Below are 21,038 nucleotides of genomic sequence, written 5' to 3' on the forward strand. Positions count from 1 at the left end.
TGGAAGGACTTGGTCTGATTGTGCACCTCCTCTGTTGCTGTCCTGAAGTTAACAGGACACTAATCCTCATTGAAAATCTGCATCAGTTAAAAAGATTTAAACCTGCAGTTACGTGGTTATGTAGATCTCGGGCATGTGTGGCGAAGTAGGAACAAAATTTAGTCTAAATAGGTAGGTTTGTGGCTTGGTTGTGATCTTCGTTGTTCTTTCACAGACCACATACCCCATGTGCACTGTTTAAATTGCGTGTTGGTCCTGTGGTATTTCACAAAAGCACTGCCATGCAGCATCATGTTAGTGTAGTGTTACCTAGCCATCATTTGTGGGGATATTGAGATGGTAGCGATCTGTCGTGCTTTATATGCAGTTTTCAAGGTGCGGGAGCATGTAGCCCCTTAGGCTGTGAATGCTGACCAGAACAACTTTTGAAGGTAGCAAGAGCTGTGTATGATAGGTATGTTCGTGGCTCTTTGATGGTACATTGATCAGCTGTATAAAAACTTGGTGATGGTTTTATACAGATTAGCTTTTTGGTAAACCAGCATTAAAAAAAAAAAGATGACTTTTTTTTTTTCATGTGTATATAGAATTCTGCTAGTGATGACAAGAATGTTGTTAAAGCTTGTTAGGGAGATGCACTTCTGGAGGGGACTGGTTGTGATTCCTGGGGTTTATCAAAAATATAGCTGTTTTCTTTGGGTTTTATTGTCTGTTGTAACTGGTAGGGGTTTACAGTATGTTGGGTAGATTTTTCTTGTATCATGTTTGTGAAATGAAAAACAAATCATTTTTTCTAATAAAGCCAACTGCATGTTCAGGTAAAGGGCTGAATAGTGAAGAGTATGTATTACCATTAAGATTTTCTCTCATTGGTGTTTTCAGGCAATTTATTTTCCTTCTGATCGTTATATGCAGGTTTTCAAGAACTTAGTGAACTTATCAAATTTGTCTAATTTGAGTTAGTAGTTTTAATACCCACAGGAGTACTGATTGAACAAAGTTCTCTGTGGTCACTTTCAATAATGTTGAACCCTTACGGTAGTATAACCACAGAAAATATTTGGTTTGGTAAAGCAAAGACATTTTATTTTATTTTATTTTATTTAAATAATGATGTCAGTATTGCCATAGACAGATGGGATGGGATTTTCAAAAGTAGGCATGCAATGTGAAAAGAAAGATCATGTTGACTTTCAATAGAGCTGATTTTTACTTTTGGTTAGCTAGGAGTCTTTGAAACCTTGCTCTTGAGAGATGGATATGCTCTTTAGCTGTTAGAGGAAATAACAGCTTTCTGTAAGTAGTACTAAGAGTGCAGTTAAAGCAGAATGCTAATCACTTAATGCTAATCACTTATTAATGTGTTCTTACTAATGCACATTTCCATTTAAATTTCGTGACATCATAAAATGTCATGTTATTTGCTTAGCATTAAATTGCAAAGTAAGTGCTCGTGCTAGTGGCTGTATGCAACAATGAGCAGATGTAATAATCATGGGAGAAATTATTTTTCTTAAGATGCATAATCACCTCATGAATGCTGATTTTGTCGACATTTGAGGTAGTTCTCTGTAGCCATGCTTTGTTTTCATGTTCTCCCAGAGAGGTAGTACTGAGGGATCCTTATAGCGATGTATGCTCTGGTTCTGCTTCACCCTCGCTGTAAGCTAAAGCACAGGAGATTGACGAAAAAATCTGATTGAGGCTATGCAGTATAGAGGACAGGGTACCCTCTGTGCTAGTCTACAGTATAAACCAGTTTCAGAATCAGTGCAGTATAGAAAAACTACAGGAAAGAGGTTGCAGAATCACAGGACAGCTGAGGTGGGAAGGAATGTCTGGAGATCATCTCATCCAACGTTGTGCTCACAGCAGGCTCAGCCAGAGCAGGCTGCTCAGGGCTGTGGTCCAGCTGGGTTCTGGGTATCTCCAAGGATGGGGACTCCATGACCTTGCTGGAAAACCTGTGCCGGTATTTGACTACCCTCGGAGTTTTTAAAAAAAAAAAAAAAAAAAAAGTTTTTTCTTACATTTAAATAGATTTATTTTGTTTGTTTGTTTCAATTTGTGCCCCTTGCCTCTTGTTCATTCACTGGATACCACTGAGAATAGTTTGGCACCGTCTTTGTGCCCTCCCACCAGGTATTTATACACATGGATAAGATTCCCCCATAGCCTTCTGTTCCCCAGGTGGAACAGTCCTGGTGCTGTCAGCCTCCTGTATAACAGATGCTCCAGTCCCTTCATTGTCTTAATCATTGTGGAGATCTGTATGAGGGAGAGCCTGAAGAATGATTCACGTGGATCTGGTCAGGGAGGGTAAGTTTCTATTTGGCAGGAAGTAAGAGAGAGAGCAAAATGAATTAAAGCCAAAACTATATTAATAAACTTGAGTGATAAGTATGATAGCAGACTTTTTAAGGGAAGTTGAGAAAAAACCAAGCATGGAATGCACAGTGGTCAATTTGATGTGTTTAGAAGATACTGTGAAGATGAGATTGGATAACTAAATGGAAGCCAGGGTACCAAGAGGTTTAGGAAGTGCTAGCATCAGTTGATAATAGAACTGGTGGATTGGATGGGATCTTTACAGAGAGAATAAGGGAGGATAAAGGGAGAAGGTACAGTCTCAGATGACATTCTGAGAGTTATGGTGCACAGGAGAACCAGGATATGCAAATAGAAGCTTCGAAGGAACAGTGATCGGACGAAAGAGTGATAGAATGTGTTTGGTACAGGCAGCACCTGACTGAATAGGCAGTGCATAAGAGAGTTGGTGGTCGTGATATTGTGAGGCTAAAAATGCTCTGCACCCAATGAATGGATGCTTACATTCAATTTGGCTAATGCAAACGTATTCCCCACCTGTTAAAAGGATTGTCAGAACTCTGTACTATTAATCACAAGTTCGTTTAAGTACACTTGCGAGTATTGTTGAGCAGAAAGTGGAAGTGGCCATATTGTCACCAGCAGTAGCTAAGAAAGGTCTGCTAGAAAATAGTGTTCTTTTTAATGCTTTGTAATGTCTTGGCTATAGTTTTGGTTCTAGCCTGTAACAGCACCGTGATCATACTGACCTAAATTTGTTTACCTTTTTGGCTGGTCAGTATTATAGCCACTAATGTAACAGTCTTTGTAGGTTCTGTAGTGTTCGGTTATTCCCTCACTAGGATTAGCTGGGAGTAAATTCCTATAGAAACATTTTAATTGGAGTCTTGAGATTGCATTCAGTGTTGATTTTTTTAGTACTCTTTTTAAGTCATAGAACTTCTTTTTAATCAGTTCGGTTAATCATTTGTCTTTCTCCAGTGTAAAATTCTAAAAAAAACCCTAAATGGTAAAACATTGCATGGGATTTTGTATATCATTACATGTGACTGAATTTGATTTTGAGATAGATCAGTGGACCTCTGTAGAAGGTGCAGGTTTATTTAAGAACTTTGCCAATAGTAGACATCTGTCAACTTCATAAATTGTTTAATAAAAATTATTGAGATAGTCTAAGTTGGTTTTATTGTTGAAAGCAGTCTTTTGTCTGATATATATCAAATATCCATCCTCTCCCTTTTTGTTCTAGTTGTCATGGATGATGATGATGATGAATCCTGTCTCCTTGATCTTATTGGGTAAGTTTTCCTTAAGCAATTCTTTCAGAAAAGTTGGGAAAAATAAGTTTGCAAAATCATCTTCCTAGAAGGTGATTCTATTTCAGTATTGTCTCAAGACTAGGTGATTTGCAAATGAAATGAGTAGCTGTGCTTCACTTCCTCCATGTGGAGATGTGTGTATCACAGAGCCTTCAGTCCCAGTGTGTACTAGCTGACGGTCCACTTGCTGGTATTCTCCTCAAGAGAGGCTAAGGAATGAGCGTGCATGGAGGTTGGATTCTCTTCTCAGCTAGTGGTAATATCAGGTCAGCGTTGAAACACGTTACTAGAGATGTTGTTACAAACTTCACTGCAAAGAACTATTTTTTGGGGTTTAAAAAATATCTCAATTTTTTTGAGTAGTGGAACTAGATGCTTTGTTGACACTATGCTTGTATTTTAAAGGGAAAAGTAAAATTACTCTCTTCTTAATTATAAATACTTAATATCTACTACTAACATGCATTTGCATAAAAATGTTAGAAAAATAGAATTGCTACCCAGTACTATTAAGTACTCACAACAAACAAGAATTGATCAGCATTTTGCTCAGATACTTGATTTTAATAAAATTGGGGATTTTTAAATGGTCCTGGTTTTTTGTTTTTCTTTTTTTTTTTCCCCCTTCATTATTTCCATAACAGATTTATTTGGACGTTTATAATTCCGTATGGGAATCTCAAAAAATAATTGGCATAGCTGAAGAATGAGCAAGATTTTTGTGGATTGTGTATGTGACAAGTTACCTTCCTTTGGCTAACATTCATGTCAGTATTCAAGAACAGATAATATGCTATAATGTATTTAAAACATAAGAATAAAATTGAAAATTTCATATATGATACTTTGTTCAAACTCTGCCAGAAATTAGTATGACATCAGTCTCGTAGCAGCTACTAAAAGATTGTCTCCGCTCATAGAATAATTTTCTACTGTCTTAAATGTAGTAAATAAATAGACCTTTTACCTTTCTCACGCACTCAAAGCTTCCAGTGAAACCAGTGAGAGCTTCAACTTTGGAAAAAACCAAAATATCACCACAGTGGCTGCTGTAATTTGAGGGTTACTCTGTGGATGCTATAGCAAAAGCATTGCCAGTAATGGCTCACAGTTATATTCTGTGAAGTGTACTGTGCAAGATCTAGTGAGGATATATCAAGCTGTAGCCCTATATGTAGTACTGATTGTAGCCGTATGAAAACACATCCTGCTTGGAACATAAAGATGATAATTGACTGCATGGGACAATTAAGCGCTCTGTCATGAGCGTGAATCACGAGGATCCTGGTACAAGTTCACAGGTGGTCGAGAAAATGAAGTGCTCTCTATACAGATGAGTGTTTGTGTGAAAAATTACAGTGTTCTTCCTGCTGCTGGCAGCAATTACTGTCTTAAGCATCTAGAAGAATGGAAAACAGCATTTTTTTTTCCATCTGATCTTTGATTTTGGTAAGTGCCTTCTAAAATTCCTTCCTTACTAAAGACAATATTTAAGGTGATGAAGTGTTCTTCATTTTAAATTGCATTTTTCATGATTTAAAGCCAGTGAGTGTAATTAGTATTAAATGGCCTGGTTATTTTATTGATAAAACTTGTAAGCATGATAGAGCCCTATATGAGATCATGAGTTCTGTTCTCCTTAATTCTTGAAATCTAGTGTAATCTACTATGAAAATGACACTTTCGTTTGAAAACATATGTAATCATTTGTATGTTGTAAGCATAATTGTACCATAAAGTCCCTGCCACGTACTGTCTTTAACATGTCTTTTGTAAACAAATGAATGCAGTTTATTTTTTAAATGAAAAAAAGAGGAATAGAGGTGTATTTGTGCTTTTAGAAAAGTAGTTGTAAACCTGAAAGATCTTTAACTTGTTCCCTCTTTATTTTCTAGGATGATCAAGAGAGAAGGAGAGATGTTTTGAATTAATTTTTTTTTACATGAGAATCTCCTGCTTCTCAAAAATGTTTTATTATTACTTGTTAATCAATAAAGATGTTTTAAAATCAAAAAACTCCATGTCATTTTATTCTTCATGCTAATGGGCATGTTGGGAAATGCTGTATAATTGTTATATTAAAATAATCCCATGTAACATGACCTTTTAATGTTTTTTACTTGGTCTATATGTGCAATTACATTAATGTATTTTTGATTTATTTGAATTTCCAACACTCATTCTCTCAGACCACATTTTTAATCTGAGTTTTATTCAGTGATAGTGCTAAGTTAGTGAAATACACTGCAATTTTATTTCATAATATTTAATTAGTTATTTCTGTGGTTGATTTCACTTGGAAAAGGTGCTGCTTTTTTCTCCAAGTGAAGGGACTGTTACTCTGGCAAGCATAAGTTTTTGTTAACTTATGTTAAGGGTGGCAGAAAACATGTTAAAGATTCAGGTTTGTCAATAGGGTATTTTTGTTAACTTATGTTAACGGTGGCAGACAACATGTTAAAGATTCAGGTTTGTAAATACCCTGTTGACTTAGGCACTAGCTAAACAGGCATTATAATTCATATTTGTAGAAGAGATGGTACCTGTTTTAGTTCTCATGTTATTTGGTTGTAGTACTTTCCTTAGGTTTTGTACTATGTGCTGTCATAAAATACTGTGTGTTTTAAGAGAATATGAGTAATACCCTCATAAAGGAAAGTAAAGCAGAATGCCACTAAAATTTTGTGATTAACATAGTTTATTGCTTGAAATGCCTTGGTACAATGACAGCAAATACGATCAACATCTGAAAATTGTGCAGATACAGAAACACAGATCCTCAGTGTCAACTTTCAGCTTTGCATTGGAGTCAGTGAGAGAAATGTGTTTTTACTATAAACTGATCTATGTGAATATAGTATCTGGCTTAGTTAAATTAGCCCCATTAGTAGAAAGAGCTTCCTGAAAGTGGTAACTTTTTTTTTTTCTTTTTCCCCCCCCTTAAGGGACCCACAGGCGCTGAATTATTTTCTGCATGGACCTAGTAGTAAATCTGTAAGTAGCATTCCTGTGTATTAGACATACATAAGCTTCATTGAGTGTATTATTTCTAAACATGATTTTTGTCTTTTACCAGAGCAATGAAGACTTGACTAATGCAGAATATTCTGTAGCCAACTCAAATTCAATTTTCGCCAACTCCAATGTAAGTGGTCAGGAGATAAATTGTATTTGTATTGAGATTGCATGCTTCTGTTAAGGCTTTACTTGGCTTTTATAAAACTGTGTCCTGGTTTCGGCTGGGATAGAGTTAATTTTCTTCTTAGTAGCTGGTATGGTGCTGTGTTTTGGATTTAGTGTGACAATAATGTTGATAACACGCTGATGTTTCAGTTGTGGCTCAGTAGCGCTTATCTTAAGCCAAGGACTTTTCAGTTTCCCATGCTCTGCCAGCAAGCAGGTGTGCAAGAAGCTGGGAGGGAGCACAGCTGGGGCAGCTGACCTGAGCTAGCCCAAGGGATATTCCATACCATGGAATGTCATGCCCAGTATATAAACGGGGGAGTTGGCTGGGAGGGGCGGATCGCTGCTCTGGCATCGATCAGTGGGTGGTGAGCAATTGTATTGTGCATCACTCGTCTTTTCTTGGGCTTTATTTCTCTTTTTTTTTTTTTGTTATATTCTTTTTCATTACAATTATTATTAGTTGATATTACATTTTATTTTGCTTTAGTTATTAAACTATTGTTATCTCAACCCACGAGTTTTACTTTTTTTTCCCAATCCTCCTCCCCATCCCACTGGGAGGAGGGAGGGGTGAGCAGCTGTGTGGTGCTTAGTTGCTGGCTGGAGTTAAACCATGACAAACTGAATGAAGTAGATGTGGGTTTTGACCTTTTTCATATGAAAATTCTGAATGCTAACATAGAACCACCTCATGCTGTTAGTATTTTAAGTATTTCATTGGGTTTTCAGTGGGGAATTAATCAAAAGATACTGTACTGTTGGGCTGTGTTTTGTAAATATGTAAAACAGCTTGCTGAGCAGTGAAAATATTCTCCGGTGTAGCGCTCTCCAGTAAACTGGACTTGTAATTTTAGTGATTGTAGATGTAGTAGTGCTCAAATGTAGACCTTAAAAGTTAGTCATTCATACATTTCCTGTGTATGTTAGGATGGTTTTGTTTCTTATTTCTAAGTAGAATCTGAGCTAGCAATTTTTTTAAATTAATGAATGGGGTTTTTTTGTTCTTTAGACTGAATATCTAGCTTGGGATCTGTTCTTCCTCTAACTTCAGTGTTAGGGAAGTCACTTTAAATTCATTAGGTGTTGCAAGGAGTCTTCAGTATTCTTTTTTCGCCAGGAGTGTATTGCAGCCCTGGACCAAGTTTTATCCAATGAGGTTTTGGAATCCCCATCCTTGGAGATAAAGCCAAGGCTGATCTGCTCTAGTGCTAGCAATAGTCCTGCTTTGAGTAGAATGTTGGACTAGATGACTTCCAGAGATCCCTTCTGACCCACGTTTCTTCGATTTCATTGGTGTGTTTTTTAAAAAAACTGAATTCTTCATCGCACAATTCAGTTATTTGAATACATAGAGTAGGGTTTCCTTGGTAATTCCTCTTTCTGTTCTACTGTTATCTTGACTCTGTCTGTTTGTCCCATGTTCCTAACAGTTATGTGGATATACTTGGAGGTGTGTAGGGACCTTAAATAATTGGCATAAATAAATCCTGAAAACTGTTTATCTGTGCGTAGAAAACTGGTGACTTTCTGTAGCCACAGTAGTGTGATGTGAAGTGTTTGGCCTGTCCTTCCCCTTTCAAGATCATTATTAAGTATTGTAGAAGAAACATACGTTGAGTGGCAGTTCTTTCTCCTGATAAGCTGGTTGAGATAGTGGTGAGGGAGTTGGGTACCAACAGTAATAGGGTGTGCCCAATTTTCAGCTCATCAGGAACAGTGATTTCAGCTTGGTACCAGGCTAGCCATTATCGGACAGCAGCTTCCTATATGCAACATGGCAGAGGTGGGTTTTGAGGACTCATCCCAAGAAAAATGAGGTTATGGGGAGAAAACCAGTGACATATGACATGCATTTGTCATAGCCTAGACTTCCTAGTTGTTCTTTGTAGAGATTCTTCTGATAAGCATGAGTAGATGAGCAGGAGTCAGGGGTATATTTCTGGTGTATTTTCAGAAAATGAATTTTTGGGGTAATTTTGAGAGGGAGTGGGAGATTCTGGGCAGGGTGGGATTGTTGCAAAGGGAGTAGCAGTTGGAAGAAACAAAAATACGTGGTGAAAGCCAAAAGAGCTTTCCGGTATATGAGATTGAGGGGGTAGGTAATCTAGAAGGCAGGTGATCAGAGGAGCAGGGATTTCTAGTGTGTGTTCCTAGGATGGCTTACTGTATTTTCATTCTCCAGCACTGGTTCCTCTCGTGCTCTGTTCTCATCCTTTTGTATCTTCATAATGAATACCAATGCCATCTTCTCTTCCCTTCCTCCCTCGCGTGAGAGCCCTGTGCTGACCTAAGTGAAGAACGACTTGATTGCAAAGATAGATTCTTACAGTGCATTGTGAAGGAGCAAGGGGTATCACAGTCCCTGCTTATAACGTAAGATACCTGAAAAATTAAAGGCTTCTGAGTTTTTTGTCATTAAAGTTTTTGCAGATGCTGAAAGTTCTGTCTTTGTATGTATTCAGAATTGCTACCATGAAGTAGGATTGCCTGTCTTGATGGTCGTCTCATGGCTTTCAGTGGCAGAGTTTACAAATTCAGTGTCAAGGGTTCAGTGCCTCAGCTGGTAAGCATGCTAAGCCAGCACTTGACACAAACAAGATTAAGTTCCTGCTGACTGAAGGACGAGAAAGCAGTGTCTGCTTTGCCCCCCCACCCCCACACCCCCCCGAGTTGAATTGATTGCATACCACCTCTACTGATTCCAGGTTGGTTTCCTTGGGCGGTCGTCAGTCTCTGTTATAACCCTCATGAGAGGGTTCCTTAACCATTGCCCTGTTACCTGGGTTGTACTCACTGACTGCTTCCACCTTCCTATTATAGTCTAGTAGAACAGCTTGAGTGAGCAGAATATTCATGGAGCCATCGAGAATAAGGCTCTTGTTGGTAAGCAGATTCATGAAGTTGCAGAGGCACTAATTTCTTGTTGAAATTAGTATGGTGTTCTGTGTGGCTGTTCTGAATCTGGGCAGCAGTGATTCAGATGTTAACTTGGAAGGTCCCTGGTTCCAGTTTACGCACATAAAATTGTTTTTGGGTGTTAAACAGTCCTGGGAGCAGGGAATGAAGCTTGGGATTCTTCATTCCAGTGGGAAAGTTTCAAGCTATTAATCTTGATTGCATGTAATATTATTTATTATTGCTATTGCTATTATTAGTAGTAGTAATAGTTGTATTGTTAGTACTAACTGGAGTAGCATTAACTGGAGCCCTCTTAAGTTACACAGTCGTGAAAGATTTCAGAGTGGTCATTGTCACTGGAGACAAATTACAGATGCAATAGGGAATTCTCCACAAGAACCTGACAGTTATGAGTCCTAATAATGCCCTAGTTAGTGACTCCTTTTTTGCTTTGCCTGATGGTAGCTAGGTACAGTTGAGAACCTGATTTGTAATTTTAGGTGTTCATAAGGTGCAGACATCGAGACATTTAAGTACCAGTTTAATTCTTTCTGTTAACATAAATGTAAAAAAGTTTATAATTGTATTTTGAAAATATTTTATTGAGTTTTAAGAACAATCTTCTAATATTTTAAAACATGACCGAAGTTTCATAAAATACACAGGCTGATTCAGAAACAAATTGGGGTAAAATTCTGAATAAATATGCTTGGGGAACTGAAGTTAGGGTGGGGATGTTATTGCATGTGATAATTACGGCTTGCAGCATCTTCACACTGTTTATATGAGGTGAAAACAAGCATCTATGACCTTCAAGGAGTGAAGGCTCAGAGTATGAGTGTGACTGATAATTTCACACCCACATTTTGCATTTATCCTGACCTAAAAAGAAACTGGATGTTGTTTTTGAATAGTTGAGATATGATTTTGCAATTTAGAAAGGTGTACTCTGTCTACCTTAAAACTATTGCAATTATTATTATGCATTTAAATTCACCATTTCACCTGTAGCAACCTAACACTTGTGTTGTCTAGAGTTTCTGGACATAATTTTGTTTTAGGAAAATCTTATTGACAGTAGGCCAGAGTAAAGTAGGTTCTCATTTTCCTTATCACAGTATTTATGGATGTAGATTTGAAGAATTTTTTCATTCAAGGTGCCACTTCATATTTGCTGTATTTTCAATGTTTATAGTTCTCCGTAATCTTTTTACTAGCATAAACCACAAAGTCTGTAGCATTGTTTTTCTTACTCTTTGTTTCTAAAATTTTGTAGGCAAAGAATTATTGTAATTCCTTAACCTTATGAAATGGTCACTAGTTTGCACTGTGTGACTGTAGAAATATTGGTAGGATTTTGGAGATGGATCTCATTTGATAGAGGAAGTCAGTGAAAGAGCAGCTTTCTCCTGCCTTTTCCCTGCTACTACTGTTGCTACTGAAACCTTGCCCCAGATTGAGTTACAGTGGAGGTCTCTTCAGTCCTCCTTTCTTTTATGCTTTTGTCCATACAGTGCTCAGCTTGAGGAAGGGAAAATGGTGCTTAAAGAGCATATCACATCCTCTTGAAACAGTGCAGCTGCAGAGCTGAGTGCTGTGGAATTGGGAGATTTGAGAAGTGAAAGGAGAGTAGTGTCTCCAGCAGTCTGTTATGAGGGCATGAGTGGGATGTGACGCACATGTTTATGCTGGCCCACTGTATGGGATGAACGTCACCTTTACATACTATGCAAAGAATATGATTTTGTAAAGAAAGTTTGCTTGCATGAGAAAAAGCTTAATGGGGAAACAAGGTAGAGCTTGGAATTTCTGAAAGTGATTTATTTCTTGTTTTGCATTTCAGAACACTGATCCGAAGTCGTCTGTAAAAGGTGTAAGCGGTCAGCTTGGAGAGGGGCCTAGTGATGGACTGCAGCTGTCCAGTAGCCTTCAGTTTCTTGAAGATGAACTTGTATCTTCTCCTTTACCTGATCTTACTGAGGATCAGCCTTTTGATATTCTTCAGAAGTCCTTGCAGGAGGCCAATATTACTGAACAGACTTTGGCAGAAGAGGCATATTTGGATGCCAGTGTAGGTTCTAGCCAACAGTTTGCACAAGCTCAGCTTCATCCTTCTTCATCAGCATCCTTTACTCAGGCTTCTAATGTTTCTAATTACTCAGGTCAGACGTTGCAACCTATAGGAGTTACTCAAGTGGTACAGCAACCTGTTGGAGCATCTTTTGCAAGCAATACAGTCGGTGTGCAACATGGCTTTATGCAACATGTCGGAATTAGTGTTCCCAGCCAGCATTTGTCTAATAGCAGCCAGATTAGTGGTTCTGGGCAGATACAGCTAATTGGTTCATTTAGTAATCAACCTTCCATGATGACCATTAATAACCTTGATGGATCTCAGATAATACTGAAAGGCAATGGTCAACAAACACCTGCAAACATGAGTAGTGGCCTCTTGGTTCATAGACAAACTCCAAATGGTAACTCACTGTTTGGTAACTCAAATTCAAGTCCAGTAGCACAACCTGTAACCGTTCCGTTTAACAGCACAAATTTTCAGACGTCATTGCCTGTCCATAATATCATCATTCAAAGGGGTTTGGCACCAAACTCTAACAAAGTTCCCATTAATATCCAACCAAAGCCTATCCAGATGGGTCAGCAGACTGCTTACAATGTGAATAACTTGGGAATACAGCAACATCACGTACAGCAAGGGATTCCCTTTCCTTCTGCGAACTCGCCTCAGAGTTCAGTAGTTGGTCCTCATATGTCTGTTAATATTGTTAATCAACAAAATACAAGAAAATCAGTTACACCTCAGACAGTTAGCAATGCTGGAGGTAGTATTGTTATCCATTCTCCTATGGGACAGCCTCATGCACCTCAAAACCAGTTTCTCATACCTACAAGTCTGTCTGTTAATTCTAATTCAGTTCATCATGTCCAGGCCATAAATGGACAACTTCTTCAGACTCAGCCTTCCCAGCTGGTTCCTAGCCAAGTGTCTGCTGAGCATGTAATGCTCAACAGGAACTCTACAAACATGCTAAGAGCCAACCAGTCGTATTCAGGACAGATGCTGAATAATCAGAACACAGCTGTTCAGCTTGTTTCCGGCCAGACATTCACAGCTCCTGGAAACCAAGTTATAGTAAATCATGGAACTTCACAAATTGTTGGTGGACAGGTGCCACTACAGCAGGCGTCACCAACGGTGTTGCATTTGTCACCCAGTCAAGCTAATGTTTCTCAAGGTAGATCGAGTTTTACTACGATGTCACCTGGGCAGTCTACAGTCTCAAATATATCAGCTTCTAATCGATTTGCTGTTGCAAGTTCTTCTGGTTCAGTACATCCTAGCTTGGGACCATCAGTTCAGTCTGTCGCATCAGGAGGAAACTTTACTGGAGATCAGCTCACACAGAACAGAACTCAAGTTCCCGTCAGTGCATCGCATCGTCTTCCAGCATCCTCTTCCAAATCTGTCAGCACCTTTAGTCACACGTCAATTGGAGTAACACAACAACAGTTTGCCTTTGGTCAGGTATGAAAGCTGCTTGAGAATGTAGCCAAAGAAATGCTGCTAAGCTATGCTAAAATCTGGTTAACAAAGTTGGTGTTAATACAGAGAACATTAATTTTGCCAGTTTGTATTGTTACAAATACTGTGGAACTGCTGAAAATTACTGTAACCCAGGGCATACTTTCACTCGGTATTTTCTAAAGTCTGTCACTGAGTGAACGAGTCTGTCGCTTTCATTAATTCAGAAGATTTTGTTGGTGACTTATAGTAATATTTTCAGAACTGCTTAGCACTGATCTATTTCTGCTACCATTTAAAGGAACGGACATTGTAAGATTACACAACTATGAGCTCATACAACTATGAAAATCTTACCATAGAGCTAGATGTAAAGGCTCGGGTACATTCTTAGCACTTACAAGTCTTTTGACCTCACTAAAAACTATGCATGTGTTTTTAAGATTTGACCTATTCAAATTAGAGATGAAAAGGTTTCTTGGGTTTCTCTTTTTTATTTACCGTACTGGCATTTTGCCCACTGTAGTTCTATGTGTCTGGAGCGGTTAGAAGCTTTAAAATTTGAAGCAAAGACAAAGCAAGAGGTGTTTCTTAGAATTCTTAAAAGGAAATACCTTTTAAAGCACTTTGTAAAAGCATAACATTTAAAAAATACTTTCTCTAAGAGGTCTGCTTAGTAATAATTAAAAAACAATTTCTGAATTTACTTTTAAGGTGAGAACTGGTCTTTTTTTGTCCAGTTGATGCAGCTGCAGTATATATTCAACTCAAGTTTGTCTGTTTTCATAAGTGAACTTCCAAACTCTGCCAATATTTAGCTCAGTGACTTGTCGCACGATTAGCAACAAGCTATTATTCCACTTCTGTCCTTTTTTGCTTTTGTTTTTTTTTCCTTGGTCATTATAAAGTACTGATAGTAACTGTCTCAGAATGCATTTGCACTAATTATCTTAGATCTTTCTCTTTTCCCAAAGGTCTAATGCATTTTTTTAACCAAGACCAAAATGGGCAATGAAATAGTGTGTCTTAGAAAATAATGTGTATTTAGAAAATAAGGGCGAACATGTTGTAGAACCACCTTTTTAGTCTTTGCCAAAACTGCTAGCACAGGTTGTAACATTTTGTTTGCAGATGAGTAATTTGAGGCCTGCCTGACTTTCTCTTCATGTGTCTACATCTTCCTATTTGTAGGATACATGCTGGGTCAGTGAGTTTCAGCAGTTATAAAAGTGTAATATATCTTGTTGCTGTAAAAGGTCATTTTGTTTTTGTGCTGAAATTTCAGAGCTGAAAATGGGAACTACAGAGAACAAATTCTGTTTACTGGAATCTTTTTTGTTTGTACTTGCATTTTAAATATTGTACTGTATCATAAACCATGTATCATTTAGTCGCTAAACACTGGACAGTTTGTTCCACTGTGTTATTTTTTTGTTGTGGAGACAGCTTATTTAGTCATCTTGCAGTTTTGAGACTCTCAAAAGCTGAGCTTTCTGAGGGCCACTTGTAGTGGTAAATCATGGGTCTTCTAGAATGTAACTGGTGTATATTTGTACTGTTAGTGTAATTTCTATTCCTCTCTGATTTACTCTATAAAATTCTTGAATTTAGGAGAAATTGAGATGCCTGAAATTTCACCACTTAGGAGTTTGAGGTTGAAAAAGGATGTGTAGAGCTGAATTTTAGTTGTCTTTTTTGCTTTTTTCCTCTGTTCGTTAAAGCTTTCAGTAAATATTTGACTGTGGTTTTTTATTTTTTTATTTTTTAATGTATGTGGCACAGAAAAAAGCTATGAACCAGACATCACCAGTATCTGCATCGAAGACGCAGGATAATTTGAGACAACCTCAGCTAACAAGTCTTCTGAGCAACACACTATCAGGTCAACTAAGGTCTTTTTAAAATAATTTTCTTAATTTTCTCTAGCAACAGAAGTTGGTTCTTCTTCAGTGTGTCAGACTTGCATTGATGGCTTATGCTGAGAGAGTCCTAAAGGTTATCAAATTTTTAGAAGAACGCAAACTAAATTTTTCAGTATTGAATGTGTGCTTTTATTTTTCCCAACCATGGCACTTCATTTTGTAGAGTGGAAAGTTGAATCTCCACAATAAGCAATTATTTCTCCCTTCTATAAAGTCCAAAATTTTACCGTCTTTTATTTTTCTTATTTTTTTTTCAGCTTAGGAATATAGAAGTAATTCATTTTCAAAATAATGGACATCAGCTAAAAATTCTATGAAACTTCTAGACCCTCTCTTGTGATGGCTGCTTCAGATACAGAGGAAAGAAAAATAGCGATTACAAGGTTATGTGCAGGCTGTCATCACTCGATTTGTTTTTGAATGTGACTTGCAGTTAGAATAGTTAATGCATTGTTCATGGCAAAATACTGGGCTTTTCAAGCAGCACCATGCTACTAAAAGAACAAAACCAATATATTCAAAGCAAACAGAAGAATGCAGTAAACTTCATGTTCTCTTTGTACATAAGTAACCCTTTTGAATAAGGTCCCATAATCTACCTGCTTTTTTTTTTCTTTGTGTAGTCTTATGTGCAAGCTGTCCAGGCAGTTCTCTACAATCAGCACAGTGTGGGTTTTTCTTGGGGGTGGGGGTGGGGTGGAATTCTTATTTGTGTTGTTTGTAATGTGGCATGTCTGATAAGATGCTGTTCGAATTCCTGAGCAAGGTAGTTGGAGGAAGTCTGTCCATCTAGAAAGTCGGGGGGAGGGGGAGATGCCTGGTGTCTAAATACTTTCAGGAGCTCTAGAAAAATTGGGTTTATATGCTTGAGAGAGGGTTAGTATTGAAAAGCTTGATAAAATGTACTATATGATTTTCAGTGAATTGTTGAGACACTATACTTACGGTACTTGAATTTCTTACATTGCAGTACTATGGTAGGAGATGATTTACATCTGAGGATTTTTGTACTTTGCAGCACAAAATTTCAGTCCTGTTTCGTTTTTATGAGCCAGTTTCTCCACAGGGTAGTAGCACTAATGCTTTTAAGCGTGAGACATGTATCTTTCTCCTAAAAGCTAAAAAGTCAAGTAAAATGATCAGGATAGGTACATGAAATTACTCTGTTCTTGCTTAGGATGACAGAGTCTTTTTAACATATTTTTTATAGGACAGGACTCTGGAGGAAAAATCATACAGCAATCTCTAGGAACAGCACAGCCACAAGAAAAAGTAATAGGATCATCATCAGTTCAACAGAGTATACAGGTAGAGAATACTTCTATTTATATGTTTCCCTTTCCCTTAAAATTTTAGTGACGTCAGGGATGTTTCAACTCCATATTGATGATCTAGGAGTCCTGGCAGGTTTTTTTAGAGTATATGAAGTCACTCAAACGTGTCAAATTCTACCTTGACATAATAAACATTGTATTTTGCAAATTGATATTCTGAATGCTGCTTTGAGATTTAATTCAGTAAGTGGAGTCTGACTACTGTTCCCTGAAGATAATTTCATATGACATAGCAATTCTTCATTGAGTTGGACATAAGTTAGACCTACTCCTATCATTACTTCTTACAAACTCAGCTATTCTCTAGCTGATTGGGAGGGGATGGTTTGTGAGAAGTAGCAGAAAAATTCCATCTGGTCTTTGTCTGTTTTATTCTTTACTGCATTGTCTTCTTTCTTTCTTTTTTTGTTGTTTTTTTTTTTTAAACCACCAAAAGTTCTCCTATATAGGGCAACTATGTACAAAAATTTAACACTACATCCAGGATTTGGGGCTGGAAGGGGAGGCCAGCTTTTTTGGAGAGGGAACACAAGAAGTTCTGGAGGGAGGAGACAGTTGTTACATTCATGGACTGAGTAGCTGAGGGCAAGAAGCGAGGATTTGATGTAAGCTTGAAAGTGTGGGCTTCATTGTGGATGGAACTAAACTACAAAATGACAGAAAAAACCAAGGGAGGATCTGATTTAGGATTTTTGTTCCTTGCTGTAAATGTATTGGTCAATGTAGTATGACACGAATGTTTTTCCCTGTCTTACTGATGTCCACGTAGAGCAGAAGATACTCACAGCAGTGCTCAACTATGAGTTCAGTATGGTTTTGTAAGTGTTGGTCAGATGTTCATTCTCCTGTGGTGGTAAATACTTTTTATGCTCTGAAGCTAGAGGCTTTTTGGCCAGCAAGTACCATTACAGTGTGCCTGCTTCATGCTGCTCCTACTTTGCTAAGAAGGATGCTCTGTACCACATGTTTTTTTGTTCCTTCTAACCATGTTTTAGTTCAAAAGAGCTTTCATGCAATCTTTTTTTAAATCATAAGTAACTTTTGCTCTGTGACCAATTTCATTAGTAAGACTAGTTGACTAAAAAAACCCAACAACTTCGTATTGAACAAAGACTCTTTGATCCAGAATGGCTTCTTTGGGAGAATACTTGGATTGCAATAATGCCTCTCATACAGTAGGAACGTGAGTTTTACCACCTCAGAGAGCCTCACGTCTTAGGACAGTGTTCCCTTGAAAAACCTTGGCTTCATAAATGTCTAAGGAAAGGAGAAGATGATGTAGATCTACCTGATGGGTATATCTATAGCATCGACACTGAAACAGAATTCCTAGAACCACTTTCACCCCCCACCCAGTCACCATGGCTTTTGAGAATTTAAGTACGCAACCTTAGCCTGCTTTCCTGACAGGTACTCTAATCCATCAAAATCAGGCAAGATGATATCAGCTGAGAAATGCGGAGACAGTTCTTGAGAGCAGATTTCTTTGGAAAAGTTTTTAGTTGTACCTTTTGTTCTTTTCACCTGCTAAATTGGATAACCAACCTTTCTCCTAGTGAGGCATGTGTATGCACTACAGTGGAATTTGCCTACAAAAGCATTTCAGACCTTTGGTTTATGTAAGAGAAGTGACTTGCCTATTTCATTGATACAGTGCCCTGTGAAAACAGGAGATAGTTGAAAGTGTTTATACTTATGTGGTGGTTACACTTAGTATTGGTGATATACTTAATTGGCAGAAATAAATGCTGAAACTTAGGCTTTGCAAAGGAGTGGATCTATTGTAATTTGTCTTTTATTTTGAACTTAGGTGGATGGTCATTTAGTTGGACAGAAAAGGCCTGCTGCTAAACAGTTAACTAAAGGAGCTTTGTAAGTCATTCTTCTTTTGTAATTTTTTTGCAGATGTTTCCTCTGACCTTAATTTCTTTTTAGTTTTTGTCAATGTGTAAACTTCTGTTAGAGTATGTGTTAATTATATATAATTAATTTTCCTTGTAGTATTCTACAACAATTACAGAAGGATCAGGTGCATGCTGTGACACCAGATAAAAGTCGGTTCAGATCATTAAATGATGCAGTTCAGAGACTGCTTTCATACCACGTGTGCCAGGGGTCACTGCCAACAGAGGAAGACTTAAGAAAAGGTAATTTTCTTTTTAAAAACTGGCGATAAGTTTGTTGTAAACGTATTGAGAGAATTCTTCATGTAAGTTAGAGCAATAAGAAAGAGAATATTTTTAAATTTGGGCAGGTTACTGAAGAACAGTATTTGAAAGTGTACTCTTGTCTTTCTAGTGGACAGTGAATTTGAATCTGTAGCTACACAGCTTCTGAAGAGGACACAGGCTATGCTGAACAAATACAGATGTTTGCTTATAGAAGATGCAATGGTAAGGTGTAGAATCCAGGTACTTTTTACGTTTATAGGATGAGATTCAGTTTGTTAAAAAAAAAAAAAAAACACCATCTACCGGAAGGTGAGAGCTAGCATTATAATTCATTTTGTTTTTACTATTTATCACCTTATGATAATGAAGGTTTTGGAGATATATATATAGCACCGGTGCACTTGTTATTGCACCAGCAATCTCAGTGGCCAGCCTGCATTTTTAAGTGTATGCACACATCTTAAAATCAGTGAAATGGGTTGAGTTTGTATTTCACATACCGCCTAAGTAAGGGTGCTGTTACATCTAAGTTCCATAGACATTGAAGATGTGAACTTCTGCTCTCTGCTTATACTTTGCTCTTGCGCTGAACAGGCTGTGGTAGTCAGGCAGGTGATTTCTGCATATTTCTGTGGGTGATGGAGCCTGAAAGAATGTTGAAAGTCTCCATTCAGAGGCCTCCAGCCATATTATAATTGGAGCCAAATCATATTAGAATTTAGAAAATCACTACTTGTCCTTAGAAGCTAGGTGGAGCCTCACGTTTTCATCAGAAATGCTTCTGATTTAAGTGCTTTCGCAATGCCAAGCATGAGGTAAAAAGAAAACTGACAAAGTTACTTCAAGAATGTATTTTAGAAGATCAGGAAATGTCATTGTGGCTTCAGACATGCTAGTTTTCAAGCCTGGAAAAGTTTTGAATTTGAGTATAATAGACATTTAAGTTTCTCTGCTTTAGAGACAGGTATACGTAATGTAACTGTTAGAATTAATATGGTTTTGTTCCGTTAAAAAAGGTACTAACCATCAAATATTTGCAGGTAATTGCAGGTGCAAAGGTGGGGTGGAGGTTAAAAGCTGTTCTTTCAGCATCTGGTATGTTGTGTGGTAAATCCCATTCAGTCATTTTGAAGAGGTTATTTCACATAGCGTTCAGGTTTGGAACTAGTTGCCTGTGTTGTGACCTAATAGCCAGTGAACTTTCTTTTATGATGGATGGATCCACCTGGCTTGAAGGCATCATCAGCAAAATGCAACTCAGCACCAAGTAGTTAAAACGATAGGAAAGAAGTGCAGGGAAGAAACAAGATGATAGGATGGTCCCATTGCAAGATTTTTGCTGTTTTTCTCTCTGAAAGAGAAAGATACTTTATGATGTAAAAAACTGTGGTGTACGGTGGTAAACATACTCAGTCCTGAAAAGGTACAATTCTTGCAATTGGAATAGTAATTCTCTGTTTTAAAATCTTTAACAAATAAAATGTACCATAAAATGTGAATAATATTTTATGGTTGAGTTTCAGTAGTGGTTGGGGTCACAGTCAAGATCATTGAAGATGCTGTGGAATTGTGAACGTTCTCCGCAAAGATCTAATGAAAGACACTCTTTTTCTCTGAAGAGTAACTAAGCTATAAATGTTTTGATTTGGTACCAACATATGAGTGACTACAGAGATGGCTGTTTTTTTTCCTTTTCCTGCAGCGGATAAATCCCTCTGCAGAAATGGTTATGATTGATAGGATGTTTAACCAGGAAGAAAGGGCATCTCTGACCCGGGATAAGCGTCTTGCACTTGTGGATCCTGGTAAGTAATGGTTAACTTCTGAATCTTACAAAAGCAGTGTAAGTATGGAGTGTTTAAAAATAGTTGTGGCCACAGTGAGGCACTGATTGCTAGGGATTCCAGTAATCGAAATACTGAATAAGCAGTTGCAAGTTAAATTTTAATAACTCCCAAATTCAACAATCTAGAGACACTGTAAGGTTGAAGGCAGTTATTTGGGGAAAAAATATATTTGGCCTGTTTGGCAGAGAAGTATTTCTGAGTTTCTTTTGACAATACTCATGATTCCTGCATGGTCTCAATTCTAGTAGGGAAGAATCTGAGAGTTTGCTGGCAGTCAGAAAGAACATCGCTGTATGAAGCATGAATACTCTCGTTTATCTTAATGGGGTGTTGCTTTTGGAATGTCATGGCCACTTAAATGGCAGCATTTTTACCAGGCTGTTGTTGAACGTAGCAACTAGAAACACATTATTTGTGTAAGATAACAGTTACTATTTGTTTAAATGTTCTGCATATTCTGCGTATTTTAAAAGATATTCAGAGGATGTGTTG

At 37.7% G+C, this 21,038-nt stretch overlaps 1 protein-coding gene across 1 annotated transcript in view; it reads left to right on the forward strand.

Moving 5' to 3' along the window:
• Positions 1–21,038, forward strand: part of BICRAL (BICRA like chromatin remodeling complex associated protein) — a 35,488-nt gene that overhangs the window by 12,142 nt on the left and 2,308 nt on the right. The window contains exons 2-11 of the mRNA XM_050893377.1: positions 3,578–3,626; positions 6,593–6,641; positions 6,724–6,792; positions 11,575–13,275; positions 15,055–15,154; positions 16,405–16,502; positions 18,339–18,400; positions 18,530–18,675; positions 18,827–18,921; positions 20,402–20,504. Of these exons, the coding sequence (XP_050749334.1) occupies positions 3,583–3,626; positions 6,593–6,641; positions 6,724–6,792; positions 11,575–13,275; positions 15,055–15,154; positions 16,405–16,502; positions 18,339–18,400; positions 18,530–18,675; positions 18,827–18,921; positions 20,402–20,504 (2,467 nt within the window). The 5' untranslated portion in view covers positions 3,578–3,582. The remainder of the gene's footprint in view (positions 1–3,577; positions 3,627–6,592; positions 6,642–6,723; positions 6,793–11,574; positions 13,276–15,054; positions 15,155–16,404; positions 16,503–18,338; positions 18,401–18,529; positions 18,676–18,826; positions 18,922–20,401; positions 20,505–21,038) is intronic.

The sequence above is a fragment of the Gymnogyps californianus genome, chromosome 3 (genome assembly GCF_018139145.2).
Source record: "Gymnogyps californianus isolate 813 chromosome 3, ASM1813914v2, whole genome shotgun sequence".
Lineage (NCBI taxonomy): Eukaryota > Metazoa > Chordata > Aves > Accipitriformes > Cathartidae > Gymnogyps > Gymnogyps californianus.